The sequence below is a fragment of the Liolophura sinensis genome, chromosome 10, assembly GCF_032854445.1.
Source record: "Liolophura sinensis isolate JHLJ2023 chromosome 10, CUHK_Ljap_v2, whole genome shotgun sequence".
In the NCBI taxonomy this organism is placed as follows: domain Eukaryota; kingdom Metazoa; phylum Mollusca; class Polyplacophora; order Chitonida; family Chitonidae; genus Liolophura; species Liolophura sinensis.
The window spans coordinates 14,466,691-14,485,198 of record NC_088304.1 but is presented as its reverse complement, the minus strand read 5'-3'; the positions used below and the strand labels follow the sequence as shown (position 1 = coordinate 14,485,198).

The following is an 18,508-nucleotide window of genomic DNA, read 5'->3' as shown; positions in this document are numbered from 1 at the left end:
ACCCAAAAACAATTGTAAGGAAAAGTCAAACCAAGTTTTTTTTATGTTTTCAGGACATCCTTGGGAATTTATCCATACAACTAGATTGGGAATTCAAGATGTCTTTGCTCAATGACGTCTGTCAGGTGGGTGGTGATAATTGCCGTGTGTTGGTGTTGAGACAAACTTGAATGCTGATGGGTAATGGATTTTTTATGAAATCCAAAATAATCTACATACAACAACATTTTTTGTGTCTTCCCCGGAAATTTTGAATTTGGCAAACTGGTATATGGGTGGCCAACAAAATGGGAAGTATGACTCTTCTGATCCTTTATCTGGCATGTGTTAATATATCGAGACTCCATTGCTGACTGGTGCTTCACGCCAACATATTTTACTTACTCGATGGTGGTCAGTCTTATAGGTAGAAGAAACCAGAGAGTCCGCAGAAAACCGCCAACCTTTGGCAAGTTATAGACAAACTTGTCCACATGTGACGTGCAGAAACATGCGTAAACTCATCATATTGGTGGATGACATATGTTAGACTGTGCTAACGGCTACACCAGCGTCGTAGACCACTTTTTGTTATCAAGGTCTCACAAACCGTGATAATACAAATTCTGCACAAATTTCCTAAGGCCAGTATTGAACCACTTCCTCGTTTTCCCTTGTTCTGAGAGCCATGACCCGGAGGGTATCAGATTTTTGCTTGAAATAGTTCGTTTTAAGGTCCATTCGGACATGCATTTATAGATGAATATGTATATACAATTAGAATAATGAAATTTAGCAGCCTATATGCATAAAGCAGCAAAAAAAAAAACCCTGATCTGACGTCACTGGTCGCAATACGGTCAGGAAAGGCCATTGAAAAATCCAAAGTTTCAAATGCAATTTACTGGGTTGAAAAATTTTTTCACTTTACTGTTTTAAGAACTAATATGCTAATATATTGCCATTTATACCAGCACACACGAGCTACGACTACGAGCGACCTCTGCGATTTGTCACGATCTATGATCGTGGTCAGTCGCGAACGATTTACCATGATTGGAACTTGCGAAATAGTTGTAGTCACACTTGAACTGACCACTCGACTCTTGTGGGACTCTTGTGAAATTTATCCACGGTAGTCACGTGATTATGTAAAATCAAAGACACCCTTTGACAAAGACGTGCATATGATTCATGAAGGCGGTTTCCGATGCTCACATGTAATTACACGTAGTTCACATGACACACCCCGAGCGATTAAGAATTGTCAGGATTACGTCGACCTCAGTTTTCGTTGTAAAAATGATAACATCTAAATATGTGACAAACGTTTGCTGATTCTGTGAGAATGAATTAGTGTTGAATGTAATATTGCGAACCTGAAGCAAATATACAAACCCAGATGCTAGGTAATCTCTGACCTTAAAGTTAATAAAGTGCATAGCCAGTTATATAATTCAACGTTCAGAGATGATTTTATATATGTTTATTAAATTATGATTAGAAAATTAATTAAAATGTTGTGTGGGATTCAAGTGGAAATTGTGAGTAACATGATGAAATATTACGTAATTAGTGAATGTCAGGTGAAAAGGATTAGTTCATCCAATAAAAAGACCTTCGCTGCATTGTATTAGACACTGGAGGAGACAATTTGTGAAGTTAGTGTGAAAATCACTCCTGTGCTCGTCTTTACCATCTGCATTGTTACTTATAAGCTGTGTCAATTTCAGCGTGGATTATTGTATGGTTGCTATGGTTTCTCTTCCAACATTTCCTCATCGTGGTTTCGTTATCGCTTCACGATGGCAATATACAGACGATTTGACAGCAAATAAGTTTTTCATACCTAACAATAAGGGTGAGATAAAAGAAGACTTGATACTTAAAATTTCTCTGACGTCGCTTATTTATCTAACCATAAAAATTCGAGCCCTTCAGACAGTTTAGTCTACTAATAACAATAATCAAACTGTATTTATAGAGCATTACGTTTCACGCAAGAATGGTGATTTTCAAACCGTTGTATGATGATACTGGTGAGATATATGCAGACGCGTACGTCAATTGTGAGTTATCTCGCACGCTTCATTTTGTTTATAATTATAATGGCGATACTATTGCCTATCGATGCTTTAATCCTTTGTGTTGTGTTGATCCTATAATCCAGCCACCCGGTCGTGAGCAGCAGTAAGCTGTCGACAGCGCTTGTAAGATTTTTCAATATGCTTTTCTTTCTGTTCCATGGAAAAGCATTTGTGTCGACCACAAACATTTGACGCACCCTAAACTCAACGTTAAGGGAAGTGAAAGGGACATATTGCTGAAAGAAATTCAGAATTTTTTAGTTATTTCAGCTAAATACAAAACTGAGTGGCATTTGACAATCAACTAGGCGTCAAGGGCCAGTATTCAATCACAATCCAAAGAATTAAAAGGGAGAATCCGTCATTGGCCTTAACTCTCCGCTCGACAAGATAACATACAAATACAGTTGAACAAAGATTCCACAATGCAATGTTCACTCCTGGAAACAGTTTGACAGATTCAAAGTGAATTGTAAATCTGGTAAATCAAGTAAGGCCTTCGTTTCCTTCGGTAATGTATTATCAAGTATTCGTAATTTCAAACGATTTGTACGACAGAACTGAAGAATGGTCATTCCATTCTTGGTGTTTAACGTTGTACTTAACAATTTTTCAGTCATATGACGACGAAGGAGTCCTTAGAGTGCATGTAATGTGCCTCCTTGTTGCAGGACAGATTTCCACCACTCTTATCTAGTGCTGCTTCACTGAGACGCCATACCGAAAGCAAGTAAGCCGCCCCGCAGGAGTCATTATCGCACTATCCCCTTCATGCTGAACGCCAAGCGAGGAAGTTACAACTTCCTCTTTTAAAGTCTTAGGTGTGACTCGATTGACCCTGGATATACCGCTCCCAAAGCTGACGCTCTATCCACTGTTCTATCGGGGCAGTGAAGTTACAATGTGGGCTGCATAATTACAAAACAATGCCGTGTCTGGCATTTGAAGTTTACTGAACATCTCCCGTCGCCTACGCTACAACAGAAGGTAACCCAGTCAAAAAAGTCAATCTTCGGCCATGCTTCTAAGTATAGCGAATTGAGTGAGTTGGTGACAGAAAGGAAATCGCGCAAAAACTGAATATTCCATTGTTGACTCAAAGTCATGTTAGTAGATATCTGGATGCCTAAACTTCATGCGGATACAAGAGGACCACAATTTTTTGCCGTAGGAAATATGTCTTTATAAAGGGATTGGTACAAGTGCATTTTACACCATAAACGTCGAGTTACAAAAGAAAATAGAACACCACAGTTCATGAAGTCTTACACAGAATTCACCCTATAATATGGCACACACACTGAAATGGGTGAAAATCTCGAATACGAATGTGAGAAAGTCAATCAGTTACTTGCTAAAGACGAGTGGTTTACTTCGGGCTCTTCGGGGAAAATGAAGGTCCACCTATGGGACCGACTGCCGTTGTATAGGACAAATATTATCGAGTGTGGCTTTAAAACCAATCAATTGATCAATCATTCAGTCAAAACCGTTTTACTATTTTAATGAGTAATTTCCATTATTATTTAAGATGCTGATAAATTGTCTTAAATCTTCTAATTATCTTGAATCTCCATGTAGCTGATGTACACTAACAACAACATCATTTAAACTGTAAATATCACGCTCTCGCCAAAGTACTTGGCGACAGATAAATTTTGCGAGCAAAATTTCGCATATACATGCTATGTCTTAATAAACTTTTACAGATTTTCGAAACAACTAACATTCCCTTCAAGCTCCCTCGATGCCAGTTTCACCCAACGAGTAACAGATATTACCTGGTAGCTTTCACAATTTTATGACTTATTGCACGAACTGAGATACCTACATAAGTCTTAATCGTATCCATATGCCTGTAGTCCTTGCTTTCTTAAAACAAACAACGAATATTCAACATAGTTTGGACAGAACATTATACATCTAAGATATTCCTGTATTAGGCCTTCAAACTGTATCTAATACCGCTTAACCTGGGGCTAGGGGCCGTAAAGGTAGCCATGCTAATTACATCAGCATGATGCCTTTATGAACAGTTGCAATGAAAGCGCGACTGAGATACTTGTTTAGCTGTTATTTGACATGGAACTCATTCACGGACTACGAATTTGAACTTTGATATGGAATTCATGCCTGGAATATTCATTGTCTGCCCGGCATCAAGAAAACTGATGACCGCTTCTCTCTTGTGTGTTACCGGCTTTATTTCTTATTTGTATAATTTCTTACATACCTTTGTCTTCGGGAGTTAGTGTTAAACGTTGTCGTGGAAATGGATCTTGTGATTATAGACTTGGAACACCCTTTACGGACTACGAATGGTATAGGAATGTCGGACTTGACGCTTATACTAATAAATTAATTTACAGCTATTGGCGTATTAATTCTTGTAGGTTACTAGGGTATGAACTGATAAGAATACTGTATACGGTACTAGTTTATACATGTAGTGTTGGATGAATATAAATACAGATATCAATGGTCAAGGGAACAGTGGGAAGGTCTTCCAGCAACTTGCGAATGGTCGTGGGTTTCCTCCTGGCTCTGCCCAGTTTCCTCCCATCATAATGCTGGCCGCCGTCGTATAAATGAAATATTCTTGAGTACGGCGTAAAAAAACAATGAAATAAATAAATAAATCTCAAAATACAGAGAGTAAACCCAGAGTAGCGACGACAGTGTGATGATTTGCAAATGGTCACCGGTGAAATACGGCCTCTTGTCGTTTTACCTCAGTTACGGCTTTATTCTAAATGTTCATGTGGATGCTTAGACACAAGGAAAATGCACGCCCCACCCCCGTAATAATGGCTTTAGCAGAATTATAGGTAAAAAATGCAGTGATGTTAATTGTAATGTATTAGAGGTCATCGGTCTAGAATTACTCAAAGTGTAGTGTTGTCATCACATTTAACGTACAATAATATTAAAACAATGCAAAGGGACCAGGGCTTTGGAGTTTGATATATATTTTTATGATTTTAGGGGATGGTTTACCTACATCAGAGTAGCTTGGGCGTCCACGGATATTTGTCCAGCTCTAATTGTGTCATCGACAATCGCTTTGTTCTCAAACTCACCGACTACGGTTTGTTGTCACTGAGGACGGCACAAGATTCCACGAGTACCAAGCGCGAAGGAAGTGAGTATAACAACTTTGATGAATAAGATCACTATTAATGACTAAACTCACACCCACGATATTACAACAGGGGAAAAAATCGCCATGTCATTAATTATTTGTTTATTTGATTGAAGTTATATTACTTATTGGTACGTATGTATGCTTTTGGTTTTACGTCATGCTTAACAATTTTTAGTCATGTGATGACCAGGAGTCATTAGGGGTGTGTACATATACTATGTACTCTTGTGGCGGGGAAAGTCAATGCCACCAAAGTGCTGCCGCTACTGATGTATCATAGCGAAGACGCCAGACATGACACCCCATTCCCCCAGTCGCATTATATGACATCGGGTCAGCCAGCCCTGTTTCCCTGCTGTAACCTCTCACTACTGAGCGCCAAGCCAGACAAGAGCAAATACCATTTTTAAAGTTTTTGGTTTGACCCGTCCCGGGTTTGATCCCAGCTCTCCCTACTTAGCAGCAGACTCTCTAACCATCAGGCCACCTATAAGATGACGGCCAAGTTCTTGGCTGGAGGGAACTGGACAGAGACAAGGAGAGATATTGGCGCTTTAATCGCTCCCTGCCAAACTTAATGACCAAATCTACCAGTCCTATCCAGAGAAAAGCTGGCTTACCTAATGCTTTCACGCTTTACCAAACATCATTCATTCATCATGGATGATTCTGACATCTTCAGTGGGTAACTTAAGTTCAGTTTAAATAAGCCTAACACGTTTCAACCAATAACTTGTTCAATCCCATTGTCTGTCTTAAGCGTGGAAAGACAGACCTGATGTCATATAATTACACAACATCGATATGGAAACAACATATGCAGGGCTTAAAGTATGAGCGGACTAGAGATTTCATTCTTGATTGCTGGTTAAGACTGTCATGTAAATGTGTTGCACTATCTGCAGTGTTAAATTAAATTAAGGCATCGCCTGTAGCAGAAGAAAAAGACTAGCTGATATTGTGCAGGGAGCGCTAATAGGGTATGGGTCAGTTGGAGGAGCAATGTCTCGTTCGAATGAGCCATTCAGGACCGTCATCGAACGTAATTACACAAAGTATCATTTTCCCCTGTGTTCTTTTTCTTCTCTCTCACAGCATTTCCAATTACGTTTTGCATGGAAAACTGGAAATATCGAATAAGTCTGGACAAAGGTTGCATGCATCGAGCTTATAGAAACTGAAGGGCTTTGGTAATTCAGCATTGAATTTAGTGGCGTAAATTACGTTTGTTGCTACCTGGTAAATAACATCGATATAGGGTTTCTTTAAAAACATGCAGCCAACCAAGGTACCAGTGAGTTAAGCCGCCTTTGATCTGTTTCTGAGTTAGTGAGGAGAGGAAAAACTGGTCGAATACACGTAACTCAGGGTCGTTAGATACTTTTGTTTTTAATATTTATCTTCGGGGTGTAGGCCGCTTATACCTGTACGATGGTACTTGCCATAACAGAAAATAAATAAAAACATTCAAAACATGTTTAAATTCAAAACATTTTGCAGGAAAGCTGTGGGTAGCCCCGGAACACTTGCGCCAATCAGAATACCGTACGTCCCGGGAAGGAGATGTTTACAGTTTTGGGATCATTATCTACGAAATTGTTTCTAGACAAGAACCCTATGAAAGCGAACTAGACAATTTAGAATTATGCGGTAAGATTATTTCTCCTTTTTGTCTTAATGAAGAATGATTGAAGAAAATATGGTTGCGTAAAATCTTTATACGAGGAGTCGGGTTTATTCTCTTTTAGCCTTTAGCTTGCACTGAATATCTGTTTTAATAGTTGTTTAAAGAAATGCATAGTTTTGAAATTTAATATTTCTGATTAGTAACATGTAGTTAGTAACGCCACAAACACACGGTCTTCTTCACTGCTAACACACTTCCAATGACATAAAATGTGGCTTTTTACAAATGTAGTCTAAATTTTGAAACTGGCAAAGCCGACAACCTTCAAACCTTCTGAGCTGCATGGCAGCAGAAAAAATGTTGCGAAATTGTCTATTAAAGTGAACATTTGATAACAAAACACTGACCAGTAATATTTGCAGATTCCAACCTGATGAATTTGCGACATCGGCTAAATGTGTATATTTGAAATCTAAATTAATTTGCGTTGTGCATTCATTGTATTTTTTTGTCAACAGAAATCATAACAAAGATAGCCAATGGCAGTAGACCGCCATTCCGTCCATCCATGGAGGGGTTAGAATGTACCAAAGAGGTGTCTCAGCTTATTGTCTCATGCTGGGATGAAGAACCGTCCAAAAGGCCCACGTGTCCGGCTATATTGAGGACACTAAAGGTCATGAACAGGTTTGTGGTTCATATTCCTTAAGGCGCATGCGGCGCTCATTTCACTTGCATTACACCATTGCTACTATAAGTAAAATTGTACAGAAATCTTGAACAACGCCGAGGTCATTGGGGTCACGGTGAGGAGGCAGGAAGTGACATGTGATGTCCTGAAACACAAAAACTTTGTTTCAATCTTTGTTTTTAACAATACACTCTATCAGAAGTACGCGCAATATGGTTCTTATTGCACGTACTTCAATATTTCACTTATACGACGGCTGTCAGCATTATGGTGGGTGGAAACCGGGTACACCCCGGGGGAAACCCACGACCATCCACAGGTTGCTGATAGACCTTCCCACTTACGGCAGAAGAGGAAGACAGCATGAGCTGGACTTGAACTCACAGCGACCGCAGTGGTGAGAGGCTCCTGGGTCATTACGCTGCGCTAGCGCGCTAACCAACTGAGCCACGGAGGCCCCCAATATGGTTCTAACCATAACCTGAAATAATATTTTTAATGAACGGTGCTCCGGTCACGCGGGCTACAAAGGTCAAACCAACCTAGTGGTGTCAGTGATGTGAATGTTTGTGAAGTTGTCCATTAGTTAATACTTACTAATGATACAAGCACATGCTCTGTCTCATTTACAGCACTATGGCATAAAATTATGATATATGTGAAATGTGTTTTGAAAGAGATATGCACAATGCAGGTCGTTTTCACTCTCAGAATATAAGTTGCTTCAGTTGAATTAGAGAGAGGAACCGAATGCGCATTCAAGAAATGACGCCCATGGTCAATAAGTAGATGTACACTTTGCCCAACAACAACAATAACGTCTTTCCCACACGCAGCTAAAATATTAACACCTTCAAACAAAAAGTTTTACCATTACAAAAGTACACGTATGGAATTACAAAGCAACACAGAAACAACAGAGAAGAATGAGCCAATGCATATGCATTTGACTGGTTCTGATAGTCGAATCGAACTATTGATCTAGTAGCAGTTTTTAATTAAAACAGACATAGTGTTGACCATATTATTTGATCCCTGGAGTGTTGATGTTTTCCTAAACGGCTTTCTATTAGTCTCAAAATTATGGCGTTTTTTGTGTGAGTGTGTGCATTGTCAAATATAGGGATTTTCCCAAATATAGAGACCGAGGAACAACAACAACATTATGCACAACTGTAGGCTACCACAGCAGTTATGTATCACATGTAGTGTTTGTATTTGTGTGTTCTCAGCGGCCGTGAAGGAAATCTTCTGGACACATTATTACGACGAATGGAGAATTACGCTAACAATTTAGAGCAGCTTGTGGAGGACAGGACGAATGCTTTCCTGGAAGAGAAAAAGAAAAGCGAACAGTTGCTATACCAAGTATTACCGAGGTGTGTTAGTGTAATGTCGTATTTGAAAGCGAACTGTTGAGAACAAGTAATTGCATGACAATATAACCTAAAAGCGTGCCTGTTTTGATGTCTGGAAACTGGTTTTCGCGTTGATGGAAAGTTACCACTATATTGTCTGTGTCTTTAAACTTGTCGCCAATATACAGCAAAATCATTAGTGTAGACTGTGTTACTGCGTGAAGATTGTTCTAACTGCATGTTGGTGCAGCTATTGAAAAAACTACTATCCACGCCCATTTCTCTGCATGCCACTGTTTTTTTTTTAAATAATTATAACGTCACCGGAGGCAATATGCTCTTGTTGTCGAAACCTGGCTTGTTTACTTTAACATTATGCGGTGTAGAAAGTGGTCTAATTGCATTTTCTTTGCGATAATATTAGCGTCCAACACGTCGATGTGTAGAGCTTGTGATGTTACCTGTCACTACCGAAAGCCAGTTTAATTGATAGTGAGCAGGAGTGAATATAGGCAATATAAATAAATAATAATCATATTATAACACAGTGTCATTACATTTTGCTAGGACTGTTGCCGAACAGCTGAAGAACGGGAATTCCGTGCAACCGGAAGCTTTTGACTGTGTGACCATATACTTTAGTGATATCTGTGGTTTCACGAACATCTCAGCCGAGAGCACACCTATCCAGGTGAGTCTTCATCGCCACTAAATATTGGCACGTGTCGTGCGAGTTATGTGGTTTGATTTGCATGCCATATTGACACGTGTCGTTCGAGTTATGTGGTTTGATTTGTACGCCATTACATCGAGTTACCTGTGTTTTCCCTTATAACGTCGAGGAGAACACAGTTTGGAATATGTGAACGTGACCCTTTCAACCAGGCTTCGCAGGTTTTGACCTACGTTATGATAACTAGATGGTGTGCTTTTTTGACGTTTTTTTGTAACCCCATATGCCCAGTTGGTAGCCGTTTAAAAGATCCAGGTATTAGAGGATAACGATTCAGAGCATAAATCCAGCCAATTTTGTATTATTTCAATGGCTGTATATACATCCCATGCAACTATCGTCGAGTAAAGTGAGGGCATCACGAGAGAAAAACGTGTCTTTCTGTTGTGACGTCGTATTTAATATACAATTTATTGGTTACAAGAAAGGAACCCACGGTAAAGACCAGTTGCAAACGACTCATTGCGCCACATTATTTACAACTTTCAAAGGTAAAGTACACGGCGCATAGTTTACAGTTTTGATTGTCGTTTTTGTCAGTGTACATTGAGATCAAGGGACCCGAACAAACAACATTTGTTTCGCCGTAGTAATGTCCATTTAAAAGAGATAGATTTCGGATTTCTCACTGAATGAAGATCAACAACATTATGACACATCCTTATATCATATCAACTAATATCGACATACAGATTTCAAATGCCAAAGGAAAATAAACCATTTAATTTTCTGTATTAAAGGCAAAGAAAACACTAAAATAAAGTATATATCAGATGAAAGACCATTAAACACAATGTAGGAAAATAGCTAGATTTTTTTATAGAATATTTCCATCCAAGTAAAATTGTTTTAAAACATCAGACACTCCGGTGTTTTGTCTGTGGTGAACCACAGCGTATCAATGGCGTCCATGTTTTTGACTCGAACTACTTCGTTTCAAAGTCCATTCAGCAAATGTATTCGTAGACTGGTGTTTATGTATATGCATTTTGAATGATGTAATAACTCAGACATTTAAGGAACAAAAAACTCATGTGATGTCACAAGTTCCAATGTTATCAGGAAAAGTCACCGTAAATTTTCAAATGCCTTTTATGAGATTGGAAAATTCTAAAAAAACAAATGAATCGAACTATTTTATAGGGTGGCCTCAGTGGCAAAGCTGGTTAGCGCTCTAGCGCCGCGTAATGGCCCATGAGCTTCTCACCAATGTGGCCGCTGTGAGTTCAAGACCTGCTCATGCTGGCTTCCTCTCCGACCGTACGTGGGAAAGTCCTCCAGCAACCTGTGGATGGTCGTGGGTTTCCCCCCCCAGACTCTGCCCTGTTTCCTCCCAGCATAATGCTTGCCACTGTCGTATAAGTGAAATATTCTTGAGTACGGCGTAAAACATCAATCAAATAAATAAATAAATAACTATTTTATATGCACAGTGTTTAATAGTCTTTTATCTGACATGTGTTTCACATTAGTGTTTCCTTTGCTTTCAAAAGAAAGATCCTACATAATCTACCAGGCAAGTCTTAATGGTCATGCTGAAGGAAAAATTAGTGTGATTGTTGAGAGCAAGATACGAGTCGTCTTGTTGGGCCTTACCGTAACCTCAGGGTCTAACCACAACCTCCGTGTTTAACCCACTGTCGTTACCCGCTCTGGTTTTACTCTGTGCACTGTACGTCTTGAGGCATTCTATTGAGGCATAAAATGCTGGCTTCTTATGCGTAATAGCTAAGTATCCCGTAGCTAAGAAAATAGATTAGTCATACGTTAAAAAAGCCATGGAGCAGTTAATAGTCACGGGAACAGTAAATAATGTCATTACATTTTACTTCCCACTTGGCATTAAATTCTGCCCCTTCAAATGGAAACAGAATCCACCCTGATTGGCTGGTGTGGGAGGTAAGCAAGTTTGGGCTATACCTAACCTGAATTTCAGTTATGGCAGATTTTTTCAAGCGTGACCAAGGCTGTAGGATTTGACCCAGGAAACCTTATGTTCACTGTCAGCCAATCAGGTTAAAATCGGCTACGATATCCAGTTTACAATTCAGTTTGTCAGCCTGTACAGTATGTTCGTTTCGCATAGTAAATGGTTACTAATATGTGCATTTCGGATAATAAATACTTTCCTTTAATTAAAGAGAGCAATGTATAGACTGTGCTCAGTAACGGAATAGTTGGAATAGTGGTTTTGAAAACGCCCTTTACTGGACAAAACAAACATTATATTGAATACTGCTTTTAGTCTTCATCTCTTTGTACTTTCCAGGTCATCGATTTGCTGAACGACCTCTACACATGCTTTGACAGCACGATAGACACGTTTGACGTCTACAAGGTTTGTCTCATCTATATAACTCACCTCCACAAAGGACTTGCGTGTGACACGCATTGCTGTATTTGATATTTTGTTAATCAGACAGCATTTCTTTTGCCAGCCTCCAAGAACATACATATTGTTGAGTAATAAAAACGATGTTACTGTTCGCGATGAGTTCCCCTTTGCTCTAGGCGTATTGACTACAAGGTTTGGACCATTAATATCCTTTAACTGTGCTTGTGTTTAATCGATAACGAAATGAAATGCTTGTGCATGGAAGCACTATCAGATACCCCATAATGATGACGGCACTGTCAGTTCACCTTTGACAAAGGGTGTAATCTACCCGAAGATTGCTGAAAGGCTAATCGTGTCGTTGAGTTGCTTTGCCCGCCATTGCTAATACATTTCTCGCATGTTAGCTGTTTAGGTGTGTGTGTGGTGGGAGAGGGGGGAAGAGATATTGAATTGATGATAGTTATGTTGAATCACCCATCTTCATGGTTATCATGGTTTTGATTTTCACTGCCATCAAGAGTTCCCATGTAACAGATTATGTAACCATGTAACTAACAAAATATTAATTCAGTAACATAATACTTTTCCACGATATGGCTGGAATATTGCCAATGTATCCTGCCAAGTCATGCATGATTCATTCATTCATTCATTCATTCATTCATTCCGTAGTATATTAGTTTAGCACGCTCTCACATGAGAGAAACCTGAGACGATAAGTGTCGATTAATTTTTATTGGTCGTTCTTTTTTTTTTATTTAAGCCATTCTAGCAATCTTTTTTTTTTCTTCCCTGCAGGTGGAGACGATAGGCGATGCATATATGGTGGTTTCCGGTTTACCAATCAGAAATGGAGATGAACATGCGCGTGAGATAGCGCTTATGTCACTGGCTATTCTAGAGCGCGTGAAAAGTTTCAAAATCAGGCACAAACCTGAAGAACCACTTCGGGCAAGGATAGGAGTTCATTCAGGTTTATATACATTTATCATGGAAGCCAGTTTTGTCTAAATATGCGTGACGAAAATTATTATTGTGTATTACAACTAACATGTGTGATTTATTAATTCGCCAGTTGGTGTTTCACAATTTTTCAAGGAACTTAAACATAAACAGACTCGAGAGCGTAATTATTTAATGCTGCACTATAGCGATTAAACACACTCATTACCACACTATAACACTTAAACACACTCACTACCGCACTATAACAATTAAACACACTCAATACCGCACTATAACGATTAAACACACTCACAACCGCACTATAACGATTAAACACACACTCTACCGCACTATAACGATAAAACACACTACGGCACTATAACCATTAAACACACTCACTACGGCACCATAACCATTTAACACACTCTCTACCATTCAACACACTGGTGATCGCACCTCCAGTAGAATATAATTAAAATAAAATGTTGATTTTTTGATATGTTGCGAATAAAACTGCAAGGTACTCTTGATGGAATGTCATTGAAGCATGCATATGGGTAATAAGTATTTCGCCATTGAGATGTGGCATGCACGACACAAAATATAACCACTAACGGTGCATACGTATGTGAACAATTATATTGTGTGCGACTTCATCCACTGATGATCTGATATCATTTTAGTTCTGTTCGTTCAAAATTCACACCTATATCAGGCACCAAGAGTACACCTACCTATGTAATAAGTATGATATAAAAAACAGCATGGAGGTTAAAGGCAGAGCAACAATGAGCGTGTCACTGTTGGCATATGGTCATTCGTAAACGACGAAATCCAGCCCTTGTCAGTCTACCTCGGCGAGGGTTTTATTCTAACTTATTCGAAATTATGTGTTGTCATCATATTTAATATAGAATGACATTAAAAGAATAGAAAGACCAGTTACAAGAAACAAGCCTTGGGGATGCTCAGTACAAATGCTGAATCCTGGAAACCACTGCATGGACAGTGAAACCAGAGCAACAGTGATGGGGATAATGATCGTTGCCAAAAGCTAACACGAAACGCTCACGTTGAATCCCGGTCGCTTGTCATGTGAGCGTACACATGTTATAGGGCATTCTGGGATTAATGATATATGCATTATCAAAGTACTGTTTTCCCACCCAGGCTAGTACACTGATTTGATAGGCGTTTGTCATTTGACATAAGAGGGCTCAGCCTTCATGAATGCACCTAGTTTGTGACAGAGGCTTGTGAGCTCGGTGCAATGACCCAGGAGCCTCTGATCAATACGGTCGTTGTGAGTTCGCTGGAGTGAAGTTTCACTTATTATAGCTGAAAGAGTTTTTATACCCCACACTCAGTTGAATAGTATGGATTAACCAATTACATGGGCGGAAAGCACAAACGCCTTATTGCTATCTTAAAGAAAGGTATACCGTTTTAAGAGTGGGGTGTGTCTTCGTAATCTTTGTAAAAACAAAAAAGATTCTCATGGTGGACTAGAAAAGCTGGTTCCTCGAATTGTTTTAATGTCATTGTATGTTAAATGTGATGACAATACAGCACTTGAGTAATTCTGGACCCTTTAGTAACGTGTAATAAATTGCAGTTAACATCACTGCATTTTTTTACCTAATTCTCCTAAAGCCACGATTCTAGGGGGCGTGTAAGTTTTTAATATTCATGCATTTACATGAATAATCAAATTTTACAAAATTGACCAGATGGCTTATTTCAGAGGTAACACGTGACCATTTGCCAGCTATCACACTGTCGTCGGTGCTTCAGTTTAACTCTCTACGCTCTTTTTTCTTAAGTTTTTTTCTTAGTTTTTTTTAATTAATATTTTTAAACAAACACAGTGGATTGTTCTTCCACAGGGTCCGTGTGCTCTGGAGTGGTGGGACTGAAAATGCCGCGGTACTGTCTGTTTGGAGATACCGTGAATACCGCATCGAGAATGGAATCACACGGTGAAGGTAAAACAGCTTATAGCCAGACTTACTCTTAACCTGTGGTATAATCCCTGAATTTATAGGCCTATTTGATCTTAAATATTATCTTATATATTTTTGTGATGAAGGTATAAAATAAATCATTAACATTGCAATAGGAATGATCAAACAGGGCGATTTTGAAAATGATCCTGCGCTTGTCACAGGCAGTACGTCACCTGAATGTTCTAGTTTTCAACTCGGTTCTGGGCATATATTTACACAAGTATCTTACTGTACTTTAGTTTTGAACTTAGAGTAAGAAATGTGGAACGATAAAAAAACTTCTTGGGCGTTATTTACTAAACTATTTCATTCTAATTCTTCAGCTTTAAAAATACACACAAGTGACACGACGAAAGCCCTACTTGACGCCATTGGAGGGTTTGAGCTCGATCTTAGAGGGGAGATAACTGTGAAGGTAAGTGTTTCTGTGTTTTGTAAAAAGAATTACTTCCCCTCCACTAGAATTTTCTTGTTCGGACTTAATGTGCGCAAGGCATCACAATATTTTCCCAAGCTATATTCACTTGATCATACTAATATTGTCATACTGAATAGTGCATACTTGGAGCAGAGGCTAGTGTATACCCCGTAATTAGCAGACCAGATCAGCGAGGGTTCAGATCCACACTTGGATGGATTAAGTCTTTAGTTTCCCCCGCTTTCACTGATGATTGTGGCATTTTGGTGACTAGACCGAAGCGGTCGACGAGGGTCATGTGGCAGTTCGCAAAGTCTAACATGTAACAGGATGGTTTGTTTATCTGTACGTGGGAAAGTTCGTCAGTACTTTCCCAAAGATCAGTGGTTTATACCGAATAATCCGGTTTGCCCCCACAACTTCAGCAACGATGACGTTAAGCAATCATTGAATAAATCTGTACATATAATAAATCAATCACAATAACATCATTTTACAGCGGCAACTCTTGGAAGCCGAAGTTTAGTTTTGAGGGTTGCTTTACATTGCCGAAGGGGCCTCCGTGGCCGAGGGGCCTAGCACGCCAAGCACGGCACAATGACTCAGGAGCATCGCACCAATGCGGTCGCTGTGAGTTCAAGTCCAGCTCATGCTGGCTTCCTCTGTAACTGTAACTGGGAAGTTCTGCCAGCAACCTGTGGATGGTTGTGGGTTTCCCTCGGCCTCTGACCGGTTTCCTCCGACCATAATCCTGGTCGCCGTCTTATAAGTGAAATATTCTTGAGTATGGTGTAAAACACCAATCGAATAAATAAATTAGATTGTCGGGCTGAACTTTGACTTGACCGTTTTGATCTCAGTAGGTGTTATTAAGTCAATGTTTTGAGTATACTATTTCACAGTTAATTATAATTACACAATCTGATTCTCATATAGAACTGCCTTCACTAGCCATGGCCATCGTTTACAGGTGTTATAAGTCAATGGCATTGTTTCGTTTCGACAGGGAAAAGGACAAATGAAGACATACTGGCTAAAGGGTACCACAGCTTCAACCAAAAAATGTCCGACTGTCTGAAATAAACAACAAGTCGACTGATATCGTCAGGTGCCATCCTCATGGATGCTTAGTAACATCAGTATATAAATGAGAGGTCGTTTCCGCGAAAAGTGGGGCGCGCAGAGGTGTTGCCACTCATGGAATATGCGCAGATGTCTGTGCGTGGCTTTACCCAACCTCGTCCGTCCAAAGCCCAATTTGAACTTGTTAAATTCTCCATGCAGTGTGGTGTTTCATGCATTTATGGTTTTTGACTTTTTGATTTGAGCAATGGTGTCCCAAAATGAATGTTTTCTGAAATGGACGAAATCCACATTGATTACATTAGGTAGAGATTACATCATTCATTCACATGTGTTAAACCCCAAGCACTTACTCACGCCATTCACATGTGTTAAACCCCAAGCACTTACTCACGCTATTCACATGTATACGGCTAACGTTTCCTATAAAGCGCAGATTTTAAAATCATTGAGAGTAAAACATCAAAAACAGTGTGATAATTAAGAATATGCTCAACATAATCAATGAAAATGGACCGTGTTGGTATCATTTTAGCTTGTCTGTTTTGTTTTTTTTTTAATTTTGTATGTCCATTGTAATGTTTTCACATGAGATACAGATCAAAATATTTAACTCATTTCTTACCATTTATGCAAAGGGTTTTACGGATTTCCCGGGTACATGTTTTTCCGGACTACTGGCAATAAGTGGTTAACTGTGCTCCAGGGTGATCTTTCCTGGAATTCAGTTGAGATCGTACATTCAAATCTCTATATGACATGTGCCTTAAGCTAATTCTCCGGGGTGAATACCGACGTTTGCGTAAAAAATGCATAGGAAAAATCGCCAGTTCATATATGTGGGGGGAAAAGTTACTCTCCCTGCTTTAAAAGCTGTCGAAACGCCACATCAATCGTATTTACCATGGTGACGTATCTCTTCAGTATTGTATTTATTCATTTAATTGGTGTTTACTTATACGAAGTCAACCAGAATTATGGTTCAGGAAGCCGGTTTCACCAATACATGGAACTTCCCGCCGCTGTATTAGTGAAATATTCTTGCATAATGTCTTGAAATGAGGATTGATCGAGGCTTCAGTTCATATTGGTAATATTTCAATCAAATATTGGGACACCATTGCTCAAATCAAATGACTTCTTGCCACCACAAGGTTAGGCAAGTTATACAGAATTCGTATACCAGCCCTCGACCAAGACGAACGTTTCCGGTCAATAATCGTAAGGTCAATTCTGAAAACGACGTTTAACACAGACTACCAAATAGCGGCGATCTATTTATTTATCTATTTTTACACTGTACTCAAGAATATTTCACTTATACGGCGGCAGCCAGCATTATGGTGGGAGGAAAGGTTACTGGTTACTGCAGGTTACTGATAGACCACGGCGATCTAAATGAACACGATGAATATATTTATCCCTTGCCCGAGGTTTAGCGGAATTTGACACAATTCTGAAGCAGAGCGCCTGAGTTTCTAGACTCTCTGTTCATATTTTTTTACAAGAGAATTATACTCATTGGAAAACTTAAGAAACTTCCCATCTGACCTTTATTCTGTATCTTTATAAGTTTATTGGATATCTCTTTGGATGTTTTCCGTGGACCGCTGTATAAGAAACCAATTTCTGTGTAAGTGATTTCAGTTCTGTTTTTTACATGCCTGTAATCTATCTGAAGACCTGCAGCATAGAGAATAAGACCAGAAGAACGACAACAGTGTGATTTTCCAAATGGCCTCACGTAACCGTTGAAATACGGCCTCTTGTCAGTTTTCCTCCGTCAGGGTTTTATTCTAACTGTCCAATGTAAATATAGTAGCAATTTACACGCCCCCTACCACCATGGCTTAAGCGGAATTATTTAAAACAAATGCAGTGATGTTACGTCAGTGGTCTAGAATTACTCAAAATGCTGTGTGGTCATCAACATTTAACATGCATTTACACTAAAACAATGCAAAGGGGCCTCTCCTCTGCTATGACATTCTAGATTAATGGATCTACAGTACTATTTTCACTGGACCTTTAATTTTCATCAGCCATCCTTGTTCACGGGTAACAATTCGGTGAATGGACTACCTCTGACTTATACATA

At 39.3% G+C, this 18,508-nt stretch overlaps 1 protein-coding gene across 1 annotated transcript in view; it reads left to right on the top strand.

The window, feature by feature from the left end:
• Positions 1–16,405, top strand: part of LOC135476915 (atrial natriuretic peptide receptor 1-like) — a 44,328-nt gene extending 27,923 nt beyond the window's left edge. Inside the window, 11 exon segments of the mRNA XM_064757061.1 lie at positions 54–125; positions 5,052–5,208; positions 6,712–6,861; positions 7,357–7,488; positions 8,722–8,908; positions 9,455–9,578; positions 11,890–11,958; positions 12,757–12,931; positions 14,790–14,888; positions 15,233–15,324; positions 16,334–16,405. Coding sequence (XP_064613131.1) covers positions 54–125; positions 5,052–5,208; positions 6,712–6,861; positions 7,357–7,488; positions 8,722–8,908; positions 9,455–9,578; positions 11,890–11,958; positions 12,757–12,931; positions 14,790–14,888; positions 15,233–15,324; positions 16,334–16,405 — 1,329 coding nt within the window.
• The last annotated feature ends 2,103 nt before the right edge of the window (positions 16,406–18,508 follow it).